General features: G+C 25.0%; 3 protein-coding genes across 5 annotated transcripts in view; 1 reads left to right on the forward strand and 2 right to left on the reverse strand.

Annotated features, from left to right (window-relative positions):
- Positions 1–732: 732 nt before the first annotated feature.
- Positions 733–4047, reverse strand: LOC106790150 (fatty-acid amide hydrolase 2-A-like). Its single transcript, XM_014754881.1, has 10 exons — positions 4029–4047; positions 3755–3816; positions 3453–3658; positions 2769–2995; positions 2346–2675; positions 1710–2005; positions 1516–1611; positions 1286–1444; positions 1002–1184; positions 733–911 (listed from the first exon to the last, which is right to left on the reverse strand). The coding sequence occupies exons 2-10, from the start codon at positions 3782–3784 to the stop codon at positions 819–821; spliced, it is 1620 nt and encodes a 539-aa protein (XP_014610367.1). The 5' UTR covers positions 3785–3816; positions 4029–4047; the 3' UTR covers positions 733–818.
- Positions 4048–4515: 468 nt separating this feature from the next.
- Positions 4516–6344, forward strand: LOC106790151 (charged multivesicular body protein 1b). 3 transcript variants are annotated; one of them, XM_014754884.1, is made up of 4 exons: positions 4516–4642; positions 4923–5023; positions 5375–5840; positions 5930–6344. In XM_014754884.1, the coding sequence occupies exons 2-4, from the start codon at positions 5002–5004 to the stop codon at positions 6042–6044; spliced, it is 603 nt and encodes a 200-aa protein (XP_014610370.1). In that variant the 5' UTR covers positions 4516–4642; positions 4923–5001; the 3' UTR covers positions 6045–6344. The 3 variants fall into 3 exon arrangements, with proteins under 3 accessions (XP_014610370.1, XP_014610369.1, XP_014610368.1); XM_014754883.1 differs by having other exon boundaries at positions 4637–4724; XM_014754882.1 differs by lacking the exon at positions 4516–4642 and having other exon boundaries at positions 4765–5023.
- Positions 6118–11211, reverse strand: part of LOC106790149 — a 6005-nt gene continuing 911 nt past the window's right edge. Inside the window, exons 2-13 of the mRNA XM_014754880.1 lie at positions 10219–10361; positions 10016–10143; positions 9711–9759; positions 9501–9621; positions 9233–9318; positions 8920–9071; positions 8639–8781; positions 8343–8567; positions 8093–8261; positions 7736–7997; positions 7244–7407; positions 6118–7151 (exon numbers count right to left, since the gene is read on the reverse strand). Of these exons, the coding sequence (XP_014610366.1) occupies positions 7060–7151; positions 7244–7407; positions 7736–7997; positions 8093–8261; positions 8343–8567; positions 8639–8781; positions 8920–9071; positions 9233–9318; positions 9501–9621; positions 9711–9759; positions 10016–10143; positions 10219–10361 (1734 nt within the window). The 3' untranslated portion in view covers positions 6118–7059. The remainder of the gene's footprint in view (positions 7152–7243; positions 7408–7735; positions 7998–8092; positions 8262–8342; positions 8568–8638; positions 8782–8919; positions 9072–9232; positions 9319–9500; positions 9622–9710; positions 9760–10015; positions 10144–10218; positions 10362–11211) is intronic.

The raw sequence follows: 11211 nt of genomic DNA on the forward strand, positions 1-11211 counted from the left end.
TACTTGAACGCATCTGTACAACAGAAATATCTTTAACTTCTTACGCTTGTTTTAAATGCACCCGCACTTTTCCAATCGTCACGCGCTCTAACGGTGAGCGATTGAACTTAAAAAGGCGCTTAGAATTTAAATCGTATTTCATGAGTTATGATTACTTTTATTTATACATGTATATACAAATATTCTTGTAATTTATTCTCATGTTAAATATATATAATATGTTTTAAAAAATGTTTTTCATTTTTTTTAGTTTAATTTTTAATTCTATAAATACGATATACGAGTAGTTAAAATTTTATTACATATTTTATAAACTTCGTACATATTTCTATGTCTTTTTTATATTTGTCGTAAATTCAATCTCGTCGATATTATATTATTAAATCTTCTTATTAAATTACAGATAATTTTTTCGTTACTAAGTTTTTTAATTTAGTAACGTAAAAACTTGTAATACAATATAAATTTAATAATAATTTTTAAGAAAAATATTATAATAATAATAATAATTGTATTATTATTATAATTCGCGAATTATATTGAATTGTGCGCGCATTATAAAACTTGCTCTTATTCATAGTAGTTCGTATTTCTAGTATAAGATCATGATATATAAAAATGAAAAACATAAAGACTGCAATAACTATACAACTAAATTATAAATAAATATAACATTAGCTTGAAAACTAATAAATAACGCTTCTCCGTATATATTAAATAATATCCATAAAAAAGATCTATATAAAGAAAATTAAACCAAATAACAATTGTAAATATTTATCCGAAAAAGAAAAAAAAGAAAAAATCAACGTAAACGATTAATGAGGTGGTTGCACCCAACCACCGAATGCAGTTTCTAATTCTTTCGCTACAGCGATACATAAATGATCTCTGTATGGAGCTGCGATTACCTAAACCATATAATTAAATAATTTGTTAAGTAAATTTATATTAATTGCTACTTTTTTAAAAGTCAATACTTTTTAACAACTTTAACATACCTGAATACCCACAGGCAAACCATCGTAGTCTAATCCAAGTGGAACTTGGCATACTGGAAATTTAAGAACATTGAACAAAGCCCAATAAGTAAAATTATATGGTCTCAAAAAAGAAGAATAATGATGAACGGCAGGAAATGGTGCAGAGGGATAAAATAAGACTCCGTTGCTTCCTAAAACATTCTATTAAAAAAAAAATAAGGCAAAGAGTATTCGTTATAATCGTGACAATTAGATATAAGAATTGTATATGTATATTCTAATAAAAATGATATATTACATACCAATAAATATTGTTGCATCTCGGAAGTAAGATTTGTAGCCCATTCAGCATTTTCTTTTGGAAGGAAATCTTCATCCATTAATTTAAGTAATGCGGCAAATGTTATATCGGATTTATTCAATATAAATTTTTTTATTTCTTCTACTGTATTTGCACGGGACTGTGAAAAATCAATTTTATAAATGATATGATATTAAAAATATTCATTATTTTCACAAACTATATCATTACCTTTCCATTAGTTAAATCTTTCTTAAAGTCAGCTTTTTCTTGAGTCATCCAATATCTCCATAATTTAAAACTATATTCCGATCCAGGTATTTTAATCTACGGTAGGATACAAAAAGTACTTATATTTATAAAACTTTAAATAGATACAGGTTTATCATTGTTTCATAGAATAATTTACTAAAGGAAATAAATACCTTAGTCGCAGGAGTTTTAGTTATTTCTTCAAAATATTCTATTGTCCTTTTAAATGCAGAACGCATCGAAGAACACACTTTACTTGTTCTAATATCACCAGAACTTTTTTGATAAAATATTCTCAACTTTGTTACATCCACTGCTTCATCTAGTTTTAACATCGATATTTTATCACCTACCAAAACTTTTAGCATCGGTGTTAAGTCTTCAGCCAATTTACAGATTGGACCTGCCTCTGCCATTGATTCGGGATAATATTCAGTTCTTAATCCAATTCCTTTCAAAGATGTCACTCCTACCAATAAAAAATATTAAAATATGTATTATACACCTAATCCTTTTTTTAAACGATTTTGAAATAATATGATCCAAGAGAAAAACTGTTTTATTTTTTTAACATGGTTTATTTCCTTTAACATAATTTCAAAATTATTTTCCTCGTACCTATTTGCTTAATTATAGTGCATTTGACAAAACATTTTTTTCAGGATGAAACGTAAATCACGTGGTATTAAGTGAATATATACTTATGTGTAATATTATGTGGTTCTTTGAATTAAATCAATATTTTGAGGAATGCATTTACTGTATAAAAAAAAGTTTTGAGTATATTGGTAAATACAATTAGTTTTTACCTTCACTAGGTTTCATTCCAAATACTCCATTGTAAAATGATGGCATTCTAGTAGATCCGCCAATATCACTTCCAATTGATATCGCTGAACCACACGCAGCGATAATAGCACCTTCACCACCACTACTTCCTCCAACTGTTCTGGTTGTATTGTAGGGATTACATGTCTGACCGTATAAATTGTTTCTCGATTCAACCCACAAATTTAGTTCTGGAATGTTTGTTTTAGCAATAAGTATACCACCAGCTTTTTTCATATTAAAAACCACTGTTGCATCTGATTGTGAACGATGATTTTTACGACTAATCAATCCCATAGTATGCAATAAACCTATAAAGAAAAAGAAATATATATGTAAATAAAGATTCGTAGATAACTGGGTAATATATAATTAAAGTCTTAATATATTCTTAATCTACTTACCTTCCGCTTTGTTGCTTTCTTTAGTTGTGAATGGAACACCTAAAAATGGTCTAGTTTCTTTCAAATCATCAGTATCTTTATAAGACTCTAATTCAAAATCAATTTGTTTAGCATCTTCTATTGCTTCTTTAAATCTGTCTTCTACTATTGCATGGATGATTTTATCAACTTCTTTACATCTTTCGATAAAACTTTGTACGACTACTTCAGCTTTAACCTCTTTTGTTCTAAGTGAACAAAAAAAGTAATAATTAGATGAAATATAAAAATTTATTAATAAAAAAACAAAATATGTGTACACCAAGTAGCAAAAGTATGTACCCCAGTGATCAATTTGAAACAATTAATACTTGCTCGTAATGCAATATTTCAATAGTCTTCTGCTCTATTAATATTAATTTCATTGCAAAAGAATAGTTTGTTGTAAGAGAAATATAATTTGACATAAATGATAAGAAAATTAGTTTCGCAAGTTGCCTAATCGTTTCAAAAGTTCTTGATCTTAGTTTTTCATGTAGAAAAATTTTGAAACTTTGCATTATGAACAAATACCAATTATCTACAGTTTACAGCAGAAGTGTAAGTACGAATACTCTAATGACTTGCTGTATATAATTTTGGAATAAATTACTTACTTAAAGAAAATTGAAATGAGAATAAAATAAAAGAATAATGAAACTTTACCTAATCTTCTCCGCTAATGCAGTTGCACTTTCCAGCAGCAGAGGATTCATAACGGGTGGTACTTTAGTTACTTTTCTCTCGTAATAAAAATCAAATATATAACTTATTAAACAATCGAATAGACTGTGAAGTTGAATGAAAACGCATTTTATCAAATTTAGAATGAAATGTTTAATTGCATTCATTAACGAAGGTTCCAAATGTTTCTGAAAAAAAGCGAACAAATAAAAATTAATACATTAATTAAAAGCTATTAAATTAATTACCCTATTGTGTGTAGAATAAATAATAAAAGTTAATACCTTAGAGGAGTAGATTTTTGTAGTACACATGATAATTCAATCAACAAGTACAATGTAATTAACTAGAAAAATACTTAAAGATTGTTAAAATAATATTACAACGATAATACAGAGAATCAAATAAATTTATACAAACTCTTAACAGTATTTATATATCAGATCTGATAAATACGTTTTATTAGAATCTAATCAAAATTTGCTAATGAATCAGCAAATAAATATGGAAAAGTTACATAAATGTATAATAATATTCAAATGGAATGGGATTTCTTACTTCTCTTGAACTATCAACCGACATTAACTGATTCTAATTAAATTTCTTTTGCTCGTTTGAAAAACTATTTCGCAGTAATAACTGTATATATTTAGTATATATTGTATATCTATATAGAAAGTTGTTTCTAACTTACCATCGATAGGTAATCACAAATCTAAACCTTGAACTATATAAATTCATAGGAATTTATGTACATGTATATGACTATAAATATTCATTCTTATTTATGTTACCCTCTCTTCCATTGTTACTTATTCATTTAAATGGTATATTTATCATCAACTTTGAATCAATATTTTTAAGGTATCATTAATTTAATTCAAACAGATTCAAAAAACAAATGTTTTCTATGTCAACCAATAGAAACTGATATCTTGTATGTAATGTCTTGTAATGATTTTTAGTTAATTGGACAAAAATAAACTTGTACTATTATATTACAATCCATAATAGTTTAAAGAATTTACATGAAATCTGTGAGATTATAGCTACTATTTATTAGTTATAATTTTGATGTGTCTGAAGTTACTAGTAGGATGTGTATCTTATGTATGATGTATCTTTGGTATATAGGGTATTTTATAGATTATGACATGAGTGATAAATTAGTGGTGAGTAATATTTAACATAGGACTATAGTCTATAAACATGGAGTCTAAGCTTCGTTGGACTAACTTATAATATATGTCATTGGTTATTATTATACATATATATATACATAACTCATTTTTAGGATTCGTATCTATGCATGATTTTGATGAAACATTTAATGACGTGTGATCTTGACAGTTTTGTATTATCACACTATAATCAAACTTCTTGTTTATCTTATTGTTAGAAAATTATATTGTTATTTTATGTTATTAATATATATTACGTGTCACATTCTAGCGTTAAATTAATTAAGAGATAAATTCTTAACTTGGGAGGTTGCAAATTAGCCGTCACAACGGGGATCGAACAGTCAGCTATGTCCGTCTCTCAGATGGAGAGTATCCTTTTTATTATTATTTATCATTTTTTATCATATTTCTATTTCATCGTTATATATATATATAAATATATATTTTATATTGATAAATATATTTAATGTTTGTTTTATGTGTTAGAATTATCTGACAGTCAACTGTTATTGAAATAATTAAAAAATTAGAATAGAAAATTCTTTTACTTCTGTGCTAATAAACTTGTTAATTTAATCGAATTTAGTTTAATAAAATATTTGTTTACTATTAACATTGTTCTATTATTGTAAATATATTTTATTATTTTAATTTATATATTAAATATTTTCTTTTCTATATTTAATTATATATAATAATTCCTTACATAATGGTACATAGAGAATTTATTCAATTTGAAGTTCGCTGTAAAAGAATTAGAAAGAAATTCGAAAAAATGCGAGAAAGAAGAGAAAATAGAAAAAGCCAAGGTGAAGAAAGCAATCCAAAAGGGAAATATGGAGGGTGCAAGAATACACGCAGAGAATGCGATTAGGCAAAAAAATCAAGCTCTCAATTATCTGCGTATGAGTGCTAGAGTTGATGCAGTTGCAAGTAGAGTACAAACAGCATTAACAACGAGAAAAGTAACGCAATCTATGGCTGGTGTGGTCAAAGCAATGGATGCCGCTATGAAGTCGATGAATTTAGAAAAAATATCTGGTCTTATGGACAAGTTCGAAAGTCAATTTGAAGACTTGGATGTTCAAAGTTCTTACATGGAAAATGCTATGTCCCAAACAACAACAACTAATGTACCACAAAATGATGTCGATTCGTTGATGCAGCAAGTTGCTGATGAAGCTGGGTATGTTTTGTTTTATTGTTTGTCAATTTTATTTATTTTTTTTTATAATTTTTCTTTCTATTTAATTAATATTTATTTATCACATTTAGACTTGAATTAACTATGGAACTTCCACCGGGACAAGAAGGAAGTATTTCAAGTAATGTATCTGTAACTCAAGAACAAGATGAGCTTACACAACGGTTGGCACGTTTAAGAGAATAATATATATCTACTTTGTGTAATAAAAATGTTATATATCTATGCAATTACAAAGAAACAGATATTATTGATAAAATCGGTCTTAATATTCTGTATTTTAATGGTATTAATATCAAATGTTAGTTACATTGTCAGATACATGTAGATATATAAAATAATACTAATCGCATCTCCGATATACACAAGTTAAAACGTCGGTGTAACTAACAGCTATTATTATCTATTATAATTTAATCGTTTCTATGTTATATATGTTTTTATATTTGTAACATATTTTTATTACATAAAGTATTTTTCTTCTTGCAAATATATATAATTTTGAGTCAATTTCATTTGAACTTAAAATACACTTAAACCAGAAAATTGTTCGACAGAATTTTTGCATTGAATATTTAACCATTTGATATGTTTGTAAAATTATAAAAAATACCAACGAAAAGAACCTAAATATGGCGTGCCTTTTTGCATATAATAGCATTCACAATATAAAACCTAGCTAGATTTATATCAGATGACTATGCGTACTATTCAAACTTTCCAATACATAAGAATAACTAAATATGCGCTTTTAATGTTGTAATACTGCATTACTAATAGATACATAGATATTTAAAAAATAAAATAATATATACTTTTGTATTCTTATTAACTGTGTATCTATATCAACAGTCAATTTAATTAACACATGCTTTTAAAGAGTATTTGTTAAAGCACACAACAGTAATTATAAATATACTATTTATGTATTATAATGCATATAAATAATAATTGAATTAATAACAATGACAAAACAAAATATAAATACAATTTACAATGATTTTTTTCCACTATTACCAAATTGTATCGAAATAACAAATATTTCGAAAAATACAAAGTCTTAATCTTTTGCTTTCGTCGTAAGTAGAAATAATTCGTATATTTACTTGTGTCTATATTTAATTATTTAAAAAACCTGTAATATATATAATAGAAAATTCGAACAAAATGTAGCTTACCTTTAAATATAATACATTGTTTCCTAATCTGAATCATTATTATAACATTTTTTGATCCAAAGTATATCATAAGGAGCGGCTTGTTCCAAAGTAATCATTTTTTCTTTATGTAATTCTTAAAGAAAAATTTTTTTTGTACAAATACTTTTTACATTTTTATTATATATATAAATAATATATCGGTATATCAAAAAAATAAAAATTTACCTAAAAGTAGAACAAAACTACGTGTCGCATCAAGTTTACTGTAGTATTCAGATGAAATAAGATCAGTGAATTTAACCATTTCCGAGTCATGCCAGAGAACTTCTAAAAATGCAAGTAATTCAGTTTTTGTCAAACGTGAGTCTTTATGTTTCAAAGTTTCCAGACTAAAAAAAACAAAGGAAATAATTATGCACAAATATAACACCAATTAATTATAAATAATTAATCATTTACAAGATATCCCAGGATTTACTAGCCAAACTGTAGGAACATATTCTTTCTACACGTCGAAATACGAAGAAAATCTTATAAAACATTTCTAACCAAACTTCAAATAACATTTTTTTCTTATTAACACATGTAGAATATACTACTGCAGTATGGTTGATAAAACCTGGGACACCCTGTATATGATGTTTGCTATTTTTATATTAAAAATAAAAAAATACATTTTCTATAGAATATTTTATATTTATAATATAAAAAACTTACGGCTGATCGATTCCTTCCTCAAACATTGTAATGTCAGGAATCTTCTCATGTTCCACAATATTTAACATTTCAAAATCTTGTTCTATATTTTGTATATGGGTTTGATGGGCAATTTCTGATATTGCCATTTCCTGCTGTGAAATCATTATTTCATCAGCACTAGTTTCTTTCATAGATTTTTTACTTTCCGGAATTAATCCAGATAATTCAGACAATTCATTAGTTTTGTTACTTTTTGTTTCCAAACGTATAGTATCAGTTGCTAAAAATGTATATGACGTTAAAATCAAAGATAAAATATAATAAATAAAAAATAAAATTAATTTTTAATACAAGAAATACGTTTTTCTAGCTTACATTCTATTTGTGTATCCATTCTAATAGACGAGAGAAAAGTGTGCATCATGTCAAAAAGTTTATTCAAAGGATTGTTCCATTTGTTTCTGCGAGTGGAAAGAAACCTTGCTGGTGCTCCTTGAAAAAGAATTTCTGATGTTGACTTATTAACATCGATAATTTTCAATGGCTAAAAAGTAATAGAACACGATTAATGTTTGCATTAAATACCGTTTAAATTCATTTATGCATTAAATTTAATTGAACTTACAACAGTATGAGCATTGATATTATTGATATATTTTCGTATTACTTTACGGCTGAGCTGAGTTTTTTTGTCAGTAAATATTCTTACTTTTTTAGATTTACTTCTAATTTTTTGAGAAGTCAAGTCTTGTAAAGATTCTACAATAGGTTCTACAAAAACAGGAGCTTCCTCGATCTCTGGTAATGTAATTTCAACATTTCTTGGAACTACTATATCTTCGAATTTTAACTTAAATAATAATTCACTAATTATTTCTTATTATTAATAATAATAGTCTAAATTTTGTTATAAAATCATACACGTCTTTTTTTAGTTGGCGTTTCTATTTTTTCTTGTACAGCAGGCTGTCTCTTTCGAGGCGTCAAATGAGTACTTTCTTCTGGTATAAATTCATCAACTGTTATTTCCGGTATTGCCATTTTCGATAATATTGCATAGTTTTCTTTATCAAATCATAAACATAAACATACATCAAGTACATAGCATGTACACAAGATACAAGTAAATATAATAACAAGATTTGTTATTATTATTATTATTATTAACTTGTCGGTGATATTGAGTAAATTTTGTTTCTTACCATCCATACTAAATTCATCGCGTACTTGTAATATTATTTCTTTTTCAGCTTTTTCATGTGGTACATAAAATTCTTCCGACTCTCGCAAAGTATTCGCGTAGTAAAGAGATGTATCATTTGTATCTGTGATGTGTATTCTTTCGAACATTTCTCTGTATTATAAGGAAAAAAAATAACAGTAGGTTTATATTATTATTTTGTATAATATAAACAAATGATGTTCTTCCAATATTTTTCATAAATAACTATGAAAATAATTATATAAATAAATTTATTTATGAAAAATATTGGAATAAGAAATAGAAATACTAACGCTGAAATTTCTTCATAAGGTCGAGTTAGAACATCGAGTTCTTGTTCCGTTAAAGCACCAAATTTTAAACACTCAGCTTCACGCATCTATATAAGTATATATATAAAATTATGCGTTAAATTCTCGACTAGTATGTTATATTAAAATATGTATATTATGATTTTTACAGAAAGCAATAAAATTACGTTTTCATGTAACGTTTAAACATTTTTTCTATTTGGAAATGAAATTTCATTTAATAATTTTTATATCATAGTCATATATTTACCAAAGTAAGAAGTTTATTATTAATATTATGTTCATGAGGTAATAATTTAAAATTTTCATGTAATTGACTGCTACATGGTGTAAGTACGTTCAAGGAGTCATATTCATCGTTTTCATTATCTCTGTTTATAACAATAATTATAATTTATATTAAAATTAAATTCTCTCTTTCAAATATAAAAGAAAAAGAAACAAATCATTGTGTGTATACCTTTCATCGGAAATCTTGTCAAGCATTTTTTCCAGTTCAATTAAATCTTCTAAAATACCAAACATTAAGTGTTCATTATTGTTTTTTACACGGTTCTTCGAATTAAATCTAATTTTTTATTTCACCTTATAACGTTTTTGGATAACATAAAACGTATCTTCTATTTTACAATAGGAAACTATTTTTTCATAGTATTTTGAGGAATAAATTTATTGTATAAAATAAAAGAGTTGAATGTATATTTGTAAATACATCTGAAATAATTTGATTTTTTTTACGCTAAGAGATAGTAAAAATGAACTTACTTTCTAAATTAGAAACTTGGCATGAATGTATTTTTGTAGCACCATATATCAGTTGGAACGATAAGTAAAGAATAGCTTTACTAGACTGTCGAATATTTATTGTTATAATCGTATTTTTTATTTCATCACTTTTGAAAATAAATATATTTTTTATTATTACCTATTAATTATAGAAAAAAAATGATTTCTTTAATTATACTGACCATGTTTCAAAAACATTAATTTCATTAATAGTTTGCGATTTAAACTTTCGTTGAAATTTTTGTATACTGAGCGTAGCAGCTAACCAACATTTTGAATATTTTCCTGTTTTCGTGTTGATAAAAATGTTTTTTAGATCAGACATCTAAAACAAATAAAAAAATTAATGAATAAGTAAACTTTTAAATCTATTTTCCTATAATTTTTATCTTTTTTACAATAGTTGTAAGACATCATTTTTGATCATTTTTTGTTTAAAGTACTTAAAATTTGCTTTAAAAGAAATAAACGAAAATACTTCATAAATAAGATATGTTTACTTTTCTTTCTTAAGTGTAGATATTATTTGATTTTAATTTGTATGATTTTTCAAATATAAATTATCGATTTTGTTGATCATATTTTTCAAATATGTATTATCAATAAAATTATTTTAGTTTTTATGTATATACAAAATTAGTAAATCAATATTGTATACATAAAAAAGTTTTTAATATATTTTACTTATATTTAAATATATATATATTGAATGATACTAAAAAATACAGATTCGAATTAACGGATTTTATTCTCAATAGAAATTATTCAATAATTTAAATTAAATTACCTTCAATAAATAACTTTCTTAAATATATTATCTTAAATTAAATAAACAAATATATCCTATATTATATTTATTTATTAAATAATTAATTTTTATGCTGCATATAATTTAATTAATTCTCTCCTTTTCTCTTTCTTTCTACTTTTTAAATAATTCTATATAAATTTGTTCATTCTATAATATTTTTCGATAATTACATATTAATCGATATATCGAAACGTTTGCCGATAATTGATTGGTAGATATTTACGTAATCTATCTTTTTATACTCTTCGTAGACAACTTCATTACACTACAATACTTAATATTTCAATAACATATAAAATTTTTTTTTTATTTCAATTTTATATTTTAATAATTATATTAATATATTATATATAAAAGTATTAAT

The sequence above is a fragment of the Polistes canadensis genome, unplaced genomic scaffold, assembly GCF_001313835.1.
Source record: "Polistes canadensis isolate GaletaPanama2010 unplaced genomic scaffold, ASM131383v1 scaffold_217, whole genome shotgun sequence".
Classification (NCBI taxonomy): domain Eukaryota; kingdom Metazoa; phylum Arthropoda; class Insecta; order Hymenoptera; family Vespidae; genus Polistes; species Polistes canadensis.

Coding starts and splice junctions, on each gene's coding strand:
- LOC106790151 (XM_014754884.1), top strand. CDS start 5,002: ATGTCCGTCTCTCAGATGGAGA. Junction 5,024..5,374: donor GTCCGTCTCTCAGATGGAGA/GTATCCTTTTTA, acceptor AATGGTACATAG/AGAATTTATTCAATTTGAAG. Junction 5,841..5,929: donor CAAGTTGCTGATGAAGCTGG/GTATGTTTTGTT, acceptor TATCACATTTAG/ACTTGAATTAACTATGGAAC.
- LOC106790150 (XM_014754881.1), bottom strand. CDS start 3,784: ATGTGTACTACAAAAATCTACTCCTCTAAG. Junction 2,006..2,345: donor TGGAATGAAACCTAGTGAAG/GTAAAAACTAAT, acceptor TTTTATTGGTAG/GAGTGACATCTTTGAAAGGA. Junction 1,185..1,285: donor AGATGCAACAATATTTATTG/GTATGTAATATA, acceptor TTTTTTTAATAG/AATGTTTTAGGAAGCAACGG.